This window comes from Eulemur rufifrons, chromosome 4, assembly GCF_041146395.1.
Source record: "Eulemur rufifrons isolate Redbay chromosome 4, OSU_ERuf_1, whole genome shotgun sequence".
Lineage (NCBI taxonomy): Eukaryota > Metazoa > Chordata > Mammalia > Primates > Lemuridae > Eulemur > Eulemur rufifrons.
This window is the reverse complement of record NC_090986.1, coordinates 26,861,833-26,876,720: the sequence shown is the minus strand read 5'-3', so window position 1 is coordinate 26,876,720 and position 14,888 is coordinate 26,861,833. Positions and strand designations below refer to the sequence as shown.

The following is a 14,888-nucleotide window of genomic DNA, read 5'->3' as shown; positions in this document are numbered from 1 at the left end:
TCCTCTCCAGTTGAACTCAATTCTGTATCTAATTATGTCTCATACATATTATGAAGCAATTAAAGCAATTTGAGAAGGGAGTGTGAGTGGGAACTTTTAAAGGACAGCATTTTCTCTTCCTTCATAAGTTGCAACTTTGGAATAATTCCATTATTATATCAAATACTTGTAAGTACCAGAAAGTATTTTAGCTGAGAAATGTTTCATAATCTTGCTATTTGGAGAAGTTAGAACAGAAAGGGTTAGAGCTGGTTTCTTCATATAGCAAAGTAGCTGTTATGTATGATTTCAGAAAATAAATATTTCAGGCAGCGCAGGCCACATGTTTTCCACTGTTCTAATACCAAAGCAGTCATAGACAATTCATAAACAAATGGGCATGGCTGTGTTCTGATAAAACTTTATGGACACTTAAATTTGAATTTCATAAACTTTCATATAGCACAAAGTATTCCTTTGATTTTTTTTTCACCCTAACCATTGCTCACAGGTGCTACAAAAACAGGTGATGGACTGGATTTGACCCAGACACCATGGTTCGTAGATAGATGCCTGTCTTAGGGAAAAAGAAAGTTAAACCCAAGCAGAACAAATTTTCCTAAGCCTCTCTGACCCTTCAAAATTATCGGGTTGTTTTGGTGAATATCTGTGGCCTCAGGTTAGCAGGAGAGAGAAGCTGCACGTCAATGCTTCAGTTCCCCCACTACTTTCCTGTCTAGTAGCATGTTAAAAAGAAAGCAAGGCTCAGGGTAACTTCAACCACACTTTCAGACATCTACTTGCTAGCAGGCTCCAAGCCAGTCATGTTCCCTGAGCCTGTATGTTTAGGAACATCACAGTGTCTCTCCCTCACACTCTCACAAGCACTCTGCATGAAAGATTTACTTACTCCAAGGTTGACTCAGTGATCTTCCAACATCAGGATTCTTCCAAGTTCTGGTGATGTCAGTGTCTCCCTGGGTGGTGTGGGAACACGAAACTAGCATGTTAGGTCAAGGGATTAGGTTGCTAGCCTTGCACAATTCTCAGGCTTCATTAATGAAGTTGGAGGAGAGACTATAAATCTTTTTTGGCCAACCCCATTTTTTTTTAACTTTTTTTTTTTGTTGTGGTAAAGTATACATAACATAAAATTAGCATTTTTGCCATTTTACAGTGTATAGTTTGATGGCATCAAGTATATTCATACTGTATAATCATCACCATTATTCATCTCTAGAACTTTTTCATCTTTTCAAACTTAAATTCCATAATCATTAAACAAGAACTCCTCATTTCCCCTCCCTCCAGCCCTTGCTAACCACCATTCTACTTTTTGTCCCCATGAATTTGACTACTCTAGGTATCTCATATAAGTGGAATCTTGCAGTATTTTTTTTTCTTTTCTTTTTTTTTATTCTTATTTCAGCATATTGTGGGGGTACAAAAGTTTAGGTTACGTATATTGCCCTTGCCCCCTCCCCCGATTCAGAGCGTCAAACGTGTCCATGCCCTAGACAGTGCACGTCACACTCATTATGTATGTATACACCCATCCCCTCCCCCACCTACATCTGTCCGACACCCAATCAATGCTATTCCTAAATGTGCTCTTAGGTGATGATCAGTGAAACCAATTTGATGGTGATGGCTTATTTTGCTTAGCATAATGTCCATGCTGTAATATGTGTCAGTGTTTCATTGTTTTGTTAGGCTGAATCGTATTCTCTTTTATATATACCACAAGTTTTTTATCCATTCACCTATGGTTAGACATTTTGGGTATTTTCACCTTCTGGTTATTGTGAATAATGCTGCCAGTCCCACATTTTGAACAACACTCATTTCATCTATGAGCATTTATTTCTAACCTCTCTTATGGCAATTAAAAATCCTGGCATTGATTTAAATAATAATGTGTGAAAGCTTACTGTAGACACTCCAAGAGTATGGATTCCTCTTTGGGGTACTCTAGACACTAACTGCCCCTAAAGGTGTAGATTAAAGTTTATATACACACATGCATCCCAGTGTTTATACTGAAACCTTTTAAAGTAAAAAACTCAAGGCAGTATTACACAATTAGGCACCAACATTTTCATTTTATCAATTTGTCATTTTTTTCCTAAGCATATCCAACATATTCCTTATAAGGAGTAACTGTTTAACTAATAGGCCTTTCTGAATGAGTGATAATAATGAATCACACCTACCCAGACTTAGTGATGTCAAAATTTGGTGGAGATACCACCATTGCTCCCAACACCTGTGTGTATTTTCTTTCTAGGAAGTTTTCACACAAGTTTGCTGTTACTATAGCTTAGAGGCATTAAGACATATGATGCAACTATGAATTACTTGATCCTGCTAAACCTTTCTGCTTCTTTGCCATAATATGAAGAGGTTATATACCTTCAAATAGATGGATAATTCTTGTCAATTTAACATACATATCTGGCAAAATTTTGAAAATGGTGAGAACTCTTCTTGCGTCTACTACAATTAGTTTGTATGTATTCCCCAAAATTTTGGGAAGAATTAAGATAGCATGAATATGCAATGAATTATTCTTTGTTGCCATCAAATAAATAGTTATCAACTCCAGTGATGATGAGATACAAGTATATATTTTTGAAGAAATCTATTTCTTTTTACCAAGTCATTTTCTGTTTGCAAATGTAGAACTTTTGTTCTTTTGCTTATCCATTAGAATTTTTTAATAGCAAAAGATAACATTTGTCATCATTTTCTCATAACACCTCTCAATCAGTACTTAGATATATTTCATATTTTAGTTCATAAAATTAAAATATGTACTTTAGTGAACATTTTCTAGGCACTGGGATTTACCTTTTCCCTGCATTATCCCCTAACTTGTCATCATTATTTCCATTTATATAGGTAAAAAATTTTGAGAAGTTACGCAACTTGCTCTAGCATCACATAGCTACTGAGTGCTAAGATCAAATCACAATATGTCTGATTTTAATACCCATATTACTTTGTTACTGATATATCACATTAGAAAGATTAAATTAAAGAACTTAAACTAGCAGAGGTATGGCTAATGTGTTATTTAAAAAGTCTCAAATAATAAAGTAAAAGACAATGATAATTTTAAAAAGTGACTAGGACTTTCATATCGAGTGAAGGAAGAGTAATGAAATGCAGTCTGCAGAATGAAAAGTAGTCTGTATTCTTTGGGCGTGAGGCCACCTGCAACTTAAGGAACACCCAGCCTGTGTGGAAACGTAATGAACCACTGGCCCTGTCTACGTTTAGATGAACAAAGCTGAAGTGGCCGTGGACCTGGTTCACTGTTAAGCTGACAGGGTGATCCTGGTGTCTAGATACTTGTTTTCCTTCTAAGTAGTAAGTAGCTAGAAACTTCTGGGAAGGGCAAGACACAGGCTCAAATCCACTTCTTCTAATTCTTCAAATCCAAATTCTTCTAATCTCTAATTCTTCTAATTCTTCTATATCAGGCTTATATATTTGGAAAACAATAGCCCCAAGACTACTTATGCAGTCATTGAAGGTCAAAAATCCCGTCTCGGTAGCCACATTGAAGGGATGTTTAGTATTAACAACTTTGCAGAATGTTCCTTTCTCTAATCTGTTATAAACCAATGTTTAAATCCCTCTACTCTATTTCTTGTTTCCCTGTGCTCCATTTCCTACTCTATTATGCACAAATAACATTTCAAAGAAATCTCAAGATTTAGCATAATATGTCACAGCTGCATTGTGCTTCCGAATCATTCAAATTGAGCTTGTAACAAAAAACATGGGACTTTTGGTGAAAAACTAACCAAAAGAAAATATACATTTTATGTCCTGAGGGAAATAGTTGTATTTGGGATATTTATAGAAGAAAACCCATGGATTTATATTCATGAAATTGGATCTGATGAGAAGCATTATAATCTCTAATCACTTTAAGAAAATCCATATTTTATGTCACATAAAATGTAAGACACTGAAAGTGGGACAACTTGAAACAAAAAGTCTTTTGTGTAGGGGGTGTGTGTGTGTGTGTGTGTGTGTGTGTGGAGGTGTAGGCTCATGGAGGCATATGTAAGAGGCTGCCTTACTAATTTAATGCATTATTAGGTTGTTCATAGAGCTGGAAGTGTTCTTAACAATTCAACTCATTTCTCTTCCTTTATATGGGTCCCTGGCAAGGAGAAAACTAGAGAGGTGAAGAGACAGAGAAGAGACAGGCAAGCATGGAGAGAGAAAGTGGCAGGATAGGGAAATAATTTAAATCAATGACATTGATTCATATGATAGTTATGTGCCCTAGACCGTGGATACAACTAAGCTAGAATCAGCCAGTGTTTGCTGCCTAAACTTTCTGAAGGTGATTGAAAATGAAAAGCATTATTCAAATAGCCAGACGATGAAAAAGCAAGGGCTTCCACTATAATCCTAAAAAAGAAATGAAAGAATTAACTGAGAGCCACAGAAAAACATTAACCAAAGTAGAGTTAAAGGAACTGATAAAGTCACCTGCTATCTGGGCGATATTCACTAAACCCAGTACTGAGTACGCTGCTGACGAATTTGGTATGTTTCCTTCTGGAAATATTTTCACTTTATTCACTGTCCTTATCATCTATTTCTACATAAAATGCAACTAACTCTACCACTGGATGTTCTATTTTTTAAATACCCATGGATATGAAAAAAGAAAACATGATCAGAACCTTTATAATATTTTTTTATTGAGGAAAATCTTGAATGACAATATAAAAGTCATCAGAACACTTAGAGATTTTTGTCTGTGGAATTTTTATTTTGTCTTTATCAGTTGTACTTGATATTTTATAAAAAGAAAATTAGTGATTTGTGGACCATTTGCTTTTGAAAAAGTCATACTCCTTTCCAGTGTCTTGAGCTCTAGAACCATGCTTCTCAGTGAGGTGTGGGTATCAGAATCACCTTGGGAAGAATTTTGCAATTCACATTGTTCTGTGTCTCCCCATTTTGATACTGTAAAAACCCTCAAATCAAAGATGATCAAAATCATGCCTGTAGTTGAACAAGTTTGGTTATCACTCATTGCAGGATCAAAAATATACCATGGAGAACCAAGTCTCAGTAAGGCGGTCTTAGAAAAAATCTATTATAGGATATAGGTTTGGGTTGGATGATTTGGGGGAGGGTACAAATAATCGGGGGTTTATCCTGGATTGGGAGCTGTCATAAAGCAGGGGTAATTCTATAATAAGGTAATTCTGTAATAAAGTATCTCCATAAATCTTACCAACAAGATGGGAGAGAAGAAATCTATAAATTGTACAAAAGTACCAGTTCATCCTGTTGGCCAAGAGAGGAGGTGTTTGATACTTTTTGGATGACACAGTGACCTTGTTTTCTGTACTTAGACAAAATTATGAAGTGGCCTTGTTTGGTCTCAGTTCATCATGGTCTCAGAGTAATCTTATTGTTGTTCCGTGAGATTGTTTACGTGGAACATGAGACTGTGAGCGCCAGCCGGGCTTCTGAATGTCAAGGGCAGCTTGTTTTTTCTTTCTTCGTATCTACCCCCTGCCTTCCTCTCTAGCAAAACTATAGTGACTATTGCTTTTTTGTGATATGTTTCAAGTTTTTATTATAAAATATTTTAATTCTACAGAAAAATGGAAGACAATATAATAAACACTATGTATCCTTCAAACAACTTAAGAAATAAAAGATTACAGAAAAAGGCATTTGATCATGTCTCTCAAATCCTAATCCCTCCTAGGAGGGAATTATTGACCTGAATTTAATGTTTATCATTCGTAAGATTGATGCATTTTCTTTCTTTTTAAAAAATATAAAATTTTATGATCTCCTTTTGTTCTAGGGATTATATACAATCTGACTTTAATACATACTTGTAATCATTTTTTTATTCTGCTGTTGTTTTAAGGAGGAGCTTAAGCATCAAACTACACGAGAAATCCTGAGACACCCCATATTTTGCACGAGGTCACAGGGCATACTTTTATAAGTGCTGTTAAACATTGTAAATGAATTTAATCACAGCGTCAAGTACTTTGTTCATTTGGTTTTTGGTGTCTTGCAGAGACTTTAATCGCAGGGGCAATTTGTTGGTTTTATTTAGCAAGACGTTGGGTGGATTTTCATTCCTCCCTCCACAGGCTCTGATAAACATTTTTGACACTAACTGAGCTGCATCAATTGGAAATTCACATTTTATGCAATAACAGAGCATTTTAATTTCATGAAGCAAACGATTGGCTTCTACTTGCAAGTAGCACTAAAGAAAGCAATATTGGCAAAAGAAATGTCCTGGTATATCAAGAGATAAATCTGTTGAATTAAATACAAGATTTTTATTCCTTTTAGTCTATGTTTCCATATAACATAACCATTAATTAAACCTGTCAGTGACTTCCTCCTTTCAGGAGAATGTTTTCTGTCTGACAAGAAATGTCAGCTGACAGAGTGTGGCACATGAGACCTGCCATTAAAAACACTCACTTTGACCTAGAGAAAAGCTGATGCATTCTCAGAGACAAACCAGCAGAAGGAGAGCACAAGTGATTATTGCCATCTTATCTTGCTCTTGCTATCTAACAGACTGTGGTGATGGGACTAGATGTCTTTTGCCTAACTTGAGGTTTCCAAAGACAAGCACACTTGCAACTCTAATACATCTCTTGTCAGGTGGTGTTACTTCGTGCATTTCAAATAAAAATGGGAAAAATATTATGATCTTTTGATGTTTTCTAATGCACTTTCACTTATATGATGGGTAACAGACTCTAAATATCAGGTTGAACTTATAGCTACCAGATGTCTGGAATGTTAAGTACACTGTTGTGCTGAGACCCAGACACAGTTCATGGGGATGGCTGGAGGAGTAGATGGAACAAGTACCCCGGGATTTGAGTGAAATGTTAGAGAAGTGAAATCTCTGAAATCGACCAAAATTCCTTAGCATCCCATGCTGACATTTAACTTCTCGTTTCAGGAGAACACTTAAGAATCTGTCCTCAGGAATACACATGCTGCACCACAGAAATGGAAGACAAGTTGAGCCAACAAAGCAAACTCGAGTTTGAAAACCTTGTGGAAGAGACAAGCCATTTTGTGCGCACCACTTTTGTGTCCAGGCACAAGAAATTTGATGGTAGGTGAAATCATTTCCACTTCACTTTGTTATAAGCGCACTTTTCTATGAGAGTCTTGGTATTATATGAAAAACATTTTTTTAAGTGGGAGCTTTTCTTTTCCTCTTAAACATTTATAGCATTGTCTATTTTTGGAAACAAGCATGAGCTTTCTTGACAGTATGTTATTTTTATAGTAATATCTTAGAAAAACTTGAGTTAACAATGAACTGTTTTGCATTTGTGCTTTGCCTATGAAATTTATTCTAAAGATTTAGCTCAAGTTTTCATTATTAGAGTGATTCTAATTCAGGTTTTGTCACACCATAGCTTGTGTTTAGTTTTCATATGGGGATTTTCTTTAAAAAAATTAAGTGTCATTTAAGATTATTTGAATTATAACATCACTTTTAAGTGGACAGGCTTAAGTGTCAGTGATATGAACACCTTTATTTTGGCATTTGTCATTGCAATAATGTAGCACATTTTACACTGCAGTTGTGCATTCTCAAAAGAGGTTTAGGCCCTCTTTTCATATCCTCATTATAAGCAATCAACTTCATTTGTATAATCTATTTCTTAAATAAACATTTTTGTATTAGAAAGCCCTAAGAGCAAAAGTAATTATTACTAGGATTTTAGCATTGAATTTTCTCATCAGAGCCTCAGACAAAAAATTCAAAAGCAATCTGATTTTTTAAAAACAGTATCAATAATGATAACAATACAGTTGATATTTTTAGATGGTGTGTTATCTTTGGTGCTCTAAGAAATTAATGTACTTTATTATGATTTCTTGTAAATCAGGCTTACAAAATGTAGTGAGCCTTCTTTGGGCCCCGTTGGTCATACGAAGTTGTCCTAGAGCAACAGAGCTGCTATTCATTGTCTTCACTCTCTTCAGTCAGTACACACAGAGCCAGTTTAGAAAAGACTTGCCTAAGTTTTTGTTTCTTTTTTTTTTTCTTTTCTGTGCAGTAGGTGAAATGTTCCACTTCATTGCTGCTTTAAACCATTATAGCAGCACCACTTTCTTTTAAATCACTTCTCCAGGTTATAAAAGACAGGTCCGCCTAGTGTTTTCAGTACTCATGATGATGTGACATTTTCCATGTAAGTGATTGGGACTTTATCTTTTCTGCAAGTATGTTTCAACATCTTCAGCATTCTTTTTCTGCCTCTCCCTTGTGTATAGCTTTCTACATGGATGTATATGAAAATAAATTCTTATTTAGCAGTGATGCTATGAATGTTGTTTCCTTAAATGCAACTAGGAAGTGCTTGGGGGTTCCTCTTGATTGACAGATTACCAATCCAGTGACATTCAGTAGCCCCTGAAAGGGCTCTGTGTTTGAGGGACTGTAGTCTGTCACTTCAGATCGAGGCAGATTAAGACATCTTGTCATTTTTTACAGAAAGCAGGTGAGAGTGATCAGCTGCTGCTGGGTTTTACCTTTTTACCTATGTCTTTGGAAAACAACTCTCGTGCCTTTATATTGCTATACTCCAAAGTGATGTTGAAATAATTCCAGGGCAGTATTCATGGGAGATAATATATATTCCTTTTAAGAAAAATAGTAAATGTTTGGTAGCTTTAGGGGGAGTTGATTTTCTCTAAAACAAGTAAAGATACTCAACAAGACTGAGCCAGCTACATCTTGTATTATCATATCAATAACTTTTAATATCTTTACGTCTACAATTCTTAATCCCAGACCTCATTTATCTTATTAAAGAAACCACTCTCTCTTTCTTTCTCTCTTTTTACAGGTATGTTTTAAATTGTTCTAATGTACTTAGGTGTATGATGTCAATCAGTATGACAGGACATTGATTTTGCTAAGATTAGATCTGACATGGGGGGTGATGAATTCTTTAGAAACAGTGCATTTCATTGCAGTTGCATTAGTTTGGGATGGAAGAGAAATTAAGATTTTTCTTCAAGGAAGCTTTCAGCTATCTAATATAAATATCTAAATATGATCCAAACATGATATAAAAATATCTAAATAATGATTCTGGTGAGTTCAGCTACTTTTTTTTTTTTTTTGCTTGTTTTTGGTGAGTTCAGCTTTTGAAGTTCTCAGTCCCAAAATAATGATAATAAAGATATATAAATTTGAAAATCACTGTCATAGTTTCTGGCCTTTCATTGGGTAGCTTCATGAGGTCAGTTATGCAATTGTATGATTTATGATCTTATGCCTCCAAGGTGATCCTGCTAAGTCACCTTCCATGAATGATGGTACATTTGTTTGGGTAGTTTTCCATTTTTTCCTTTTTTTAAATACTTCTTCATGGCATTTGTTGATGAGTATCATCAGTTGGTGTGAGCACAAAAGAACTTTCTAGGATCAGTTATGAAATGTTGCCCTCTAAGTTTATTTTTCCACGTAAAACCAATGGTGCTATGAAGGACTTGGAGTTTATTTCTAGTAACTTCCTATTTGGTTGATTGCTTTGCATTATTGCTGAAGTATCTTGATCCATACTGTCAATTCCGAGGTTCTGCCTCTGCTTCCCATTTCTCAGAGGTCTTGATTTGTCATTTTGATTTTGTATGTCTTTGCTGGTTATATGTTCTTTATTATATGAAAAATCACTGCTTAATTAAAATCAGAAGGTGATGACTTTCTTTCTTATTTTTATTAAGTACACCAGCAATATAAATTGCACCTGATACACGTGATACAGCCCAGACTATATTCAGAGAGACTAAATTCAATCACCGTTAATAATTAGTCTCTGATTGTTGCTTTCTTTATTATGTCAGAAATGTTTTGATTCCATTTAACTTTTCATTTTGTGACAGTGGTGACTGTTTCAAAACTTGAGATTCCAATACACTTCACATAAAGTCCTGTTATATTAATATTTATTGTCCTACTTTCCCTGTTTTTTATTAATATTTTTGGTACTATTTAGAAGAATCACTGTAAAATTACAAATGCTCATTGGATGGTAGGAAGTTAAACCTGAATGTGTTCTTCCCCAACTTTTCTAAATCACTAAACTTTGCTCCATGACCTCATAAGCCCTAGTATTTGTAACTGAGAGGCAAGGAATTGAAAAAACTATGTAATATCAATGACAGAAATTTTAATTCTTTGGCAGAGAATTTTCTTATAGATACAAAGCCTTTAAAAAGTGTTTAAACATGGAATTGAAGTGCTATGATAGATGTCTATACAATAGGGTTTATATTTTTGACACTGGTACTTCTCCAAGGGTCTGACAAGGTTTTTGTTTGTTGGCTTGCGTTCTTCACCTTTCTCTGGCCAAATCTGCACCTCTGGCTCTCATTACATACCCCTGAAAGCCCCTTACATTTTGGCTGGGGCCTGGCCTCCGCAAAATTTCCCTTAGTACTATACAAGAATGCTTTCAATATGCTCTGTAGCCAAGCCCAGCTTTTCTGTTGCTCCCCTGGGATTAAAATTGTGAATGAAGCTCCAGCCAAGTACACCTGGAAGAATGATCACAACATTGCTCCCTTACTTCTCACCTTGGCCAGACACCCCAGGCAGCCATCAATAAAATCCTACAAAAATGCAGACAAAAGGAGGGTCATCTTTGTACACCTACTCATTTTCCTAGCATCATCTTGTTTAGTGATTGTTCAACCTGTCCAATTTTCATCTGGGTCTAAATCCCCACTGCTATCATGCATCTAACATGTTTGTGTGTCAGGATCCTGGGAAATGGAGGAAAAAACCAAACATACACACAGTAGTAATAGCACAGTTATTAATAGTAGTAATAGTAATGAGGCAGCACCTGGCCCTGTTCCCCTGCCCTTCATAGATTTAACCCTATTTAGCAGGGGGAAACTGCAGTATGACATCACCCAGATACAAAGTGGCAGGGTCAGGACTCCGTCCCAGCTGAGCACTGCTGCATCCCTGCTCTCAGCCACCTCTAGCCCATAATCTCTCCAGGGCTTCCCAGTTCCCTGATGTTTTGGCATATCATGGCCAACACCATCTAAATTCCTCTATCTCCCATACATGTCCTGTCCCAGTTATTGTAGAGAGGAAGTGTAAATGACTGTCAGAAAAAAGGGGAAAGAGTTTCTTAATTCTTAAGAAAGAATATTACCCACCTAAATGTGGTCTGGCTCCCAAGGAACCTGGAGCCTAGAGAGGGTGAATGACTTGCCAAGTTTCCACCAAAAATGAGGAAACCAAGAGTGTAAACTAACATTTACATCAGATTTATAAATAGTAACGTTATAGGAAGTTGATATTTGGTTGAAATTCTAACTAAGCTTTTATTTGTTTTGATTAGACAATGGAAAACAATTATTGATATTGTTTTAACAAGGCAATAGTGATATTGGTGGGTAAAGAATCTACCCATATTTTTTAAAAGGGTAGGAATAGTATTCAATTGGAATTTGTCCCTTGATTAGAGGGGAATGGGTGTTTTTTTGTAAAAATATTATTGAATAAATGAAGATATATTATTTATTCTTTTTATGACACAAAACCTAATGGTTTCTAACTTTTATTTCTTTTTTTAGACAGAGTCTTGGTTTGTCACCATGGGTAGAGTGTGGTGGCATCATCTTAGCTCACTGTAACCTCAAACTCATGGGCTCAAGCCATCCTCCTGCCTCAGCCTCCTAAGTAGCTGGGACTACAGGTGTGTGCCACCATGCCCAGCTAATTTTTCTATTTTTAGTGGAGACAGGGGTCTCACTTTTGCTTATGAATTCGTAAGCTCAAGCGATCCTCCTGCTTCACCCTCCCAGAGTGCTAGGATGATAGGTGTGAGCCACTGTGCCCAGCCGTTTTCTACCTTAATGTCAGCACTAATGCTCTATTCTTCAGGAGTGACTGTGTGATATGGATTATTCAGAGACAGGAAAATTTAGTTAAAGGAATATTTTATGTTGGTTATTTTTTTCCCTTTGTATTTATTTGAGCTGAAATTTATTCACATTTGGAGCTCCATATGAGGTGTTTTGTTTAGTATGTTCTTCTCGGTCTTATTATTTTACTTTCCTTCCTGGCTTTTATTTATGTATTTTAATGATATACATTTATCCGGAGATTTTGGCAGCAAGTACGTTTTTAAAAGCAAAATAAAAAAGGTGAACAGTAATTTCCATCCCCATGAAGACTTACTCTGTAGTAACACCCTCAGAATACCCATTGTACTGAATGGGAAATAATTTATATATACTGGCATAATATTTTTACACTGCAAATCAGCTTGTGTTTTCTTTTTAAATATCATTTCTCATCTATATACTGTAGAGATGACAGTGATGTAATGCCTTCTTTAAAATATTGGCCTAACTTTTCAGAGAATACACTTATTTAAAAAGGAAAACACTCTTAAGTAGTTTTCCATATGGTGGTAGAATCATATTTCCTGTCACATGGGTGATATTATTTTTGTGTGTGATTTCAACTTGAAAACATTTATTCAGAACTTACCATATAGCAGGCACTTAACGAAGAGTATAGGTGATAAAAAGATGACAAATAATAATTAAAATATAGTCATTGCCTGTCAAGGAGCTTACCTTTTGGAGAGAAGCAAGTGTAATTTGTTCCTTTAACTATCACAAAAGAAGGCAGAATATATTTTATCCTAAAGTAGAAGTCCCTTGTAAAAAACAAAAGTAATAAAGTTTTGTATTTAGAGGCATCAGCAAAATATTTTTCAGAAGAGCTTACAGTTCAACACCCTTAACCAATGTCTTGGGATTGTGATAATTAAAGAAGTGGCAGGAGACAGAGCACCAGACTTTGCACACATGTCCACAAAGTCCATAGGACATGATGTAAACATATTTACTATTGATTTTTCCCAACAATGTTAACTTATTGACATGTAGTACATATCTATTATGCAGATATGCTGTCAAAACTTTTAATTCCTTGCTTTAGCCTGCTACTGTTTTGTAACAAACAACCACAAAATTTCAGGGCATAAACAAGAGGTGTTTATTTCTCCTTAACACATCTTTGGGTTGGCTGTTTTAAGTTGTGCTCAACTAGACTTGACAAGCTATTTATTTGGTCTGGTCCACTCTAGACGTATCTTATTCTTTTGGGATCAACACTCTATCTTGGGGGATGCTCTTCTGTTGGTAGATTTTGGAGACTCTAAGGTAGACAAGTGGAGTCAGAATACCCCTTAAAGCCTAAATGGCATGCTGTCTTCCCAGGCTCCATAGGCCAACGCAAATCTCATGGTAATTCCCAATATCAGTGGGGCAGGAGACTATACTACTCCTATGGGGGTGGAGGTGGAAGAAAGTGAATATTTTTGTATCCTAATCTACCATGGCCCTCAAAGGACTCATTTGGCTACTTCTCAAACAATGTTTTACTTGCCACATTTTTTTTTTTTTAAAAAACTGATTCCCTAGAAGTAAACGAACAATAATTATTTTCTAAATAAAGCACAGTTAGACAGACATACCTGTTATACTTCTCATATCCTAACATACTAACAAATGCACACATAACCACACACACACTTCTGTGTTGTTATTACAAGAATAGATATAATATTTTCATTTATTATGTTACTGATGCCCTAAATCATTGTCTAGAATAACAAGTTAACTGCAATTCCTAAGGGTTATGATTTAGTCATGCTTAAAAGTCATAATGCCTCCTTTAGGTCTGCCCAGCCACCACCTTTGTAATTCCCACCTGAAAGACATGCCTCTTGAAATCAGAATGTGCTGGACTAAGTTTTAGAAATTAGAGAAACAGTATCAATGGCATTGGAAAATAATCTGTCGATTTTCCCAAAGGGCAGATCTTCCAAAAATAAAAATCAGCTAACCAGGGATTTGGCTTCGATAGAGCCAGTGAATGGGTTTATAAATCACAAATGCCTTGCGTTTGTACAATGCTAAAATAGATGATCCATGGTAGGGGATCCTTTAAATGCAGTACATGTCGAACCCAGATCTTTGTACAACTGCAGTTTGCCTCCCCCTTTCTCTCTCTCTCTCCCTTCTCTCTCTCTCTCTCTCTTTCTCTTTCTCTCATTCTCTTCCTTTGGACTTTGACAGACCCTTCAAAACTAAAGATACACACAGATAATCAGCAGCTCTGTGGCTTCTGTCATGGACTACGTCTTTTCCTAATTCTTAACCCCCTACCACATACACTGCATAGTAACTTAAAATACATTATGCTCCCAGTGTAGTTGTAATAGTATCATCTTATTATCACCAATTCCCTTGCATGGTGGCTTTGCTGAGCAGCTGTTTCACAGACAAGCCAATTTCTTTTAAGTATTGCTCTATCAGACTCTGCAACCAGCCCTACCAGAAGGGTTCTTGGTCATGAATGTTAATGAGCAGACAAGTATCTATTCTCTGACAGAGGCTCACTAATCCTTTGAGTAAGTATGGGTAAATTACGGGAGAAATTTTATTTAAGTTAAATTGATCTGCCACTGAATAGAGAAAACTGATTTTCTTATTTTAATGAAAATCAAGAAAAATATTTAATGGGGGTGTAAATTAGAACTCCCTGGAAATGTTTTTGTCTTCTGACCTGAGAACACAGTAGTTCAGTGTAGACTGGTTCAACTGCAGAGCGTGTGTAAGGCCAGTAAAGGCACTATCTCCAGTAAGGTCTGATGTGCTCTGGCAAAGACAGTAGAAGTCGCACACTCTCTAACTGGGATTTGGTATTAAGAGATTCTTGATTTTCCTTAGTGATAAGAAATTGAAATAAAAACCCTCCTTCCTCCTCCACTGAGCCGATATAAGATTTCCTTTCTCCAAACAAATAAGATGGTAAA

General features: G+C 36.0%; 1 protein-coding gene across 1 annotated transcript in view; it reads left to right on the top strand.

Moving 5' to 3' along the window:
• The window catches only part of GPC6 (glypican 6), a 1,073,132-nt gene that overhangs the window by 274,983 nt on the left and 783,261 nt on the right, over positions 1-14,888 (top strand). The window contains exon 2 of the mRNA XM_069467100.1: positions 6,968-7,126. Coding sequence (XP_069323201.1) covers positions 6,968-7,126 — 159 coding nt within the window. The remainder of the gene's footprint in view (positions 1-6,967; positions 7,127-14,888) is intronic.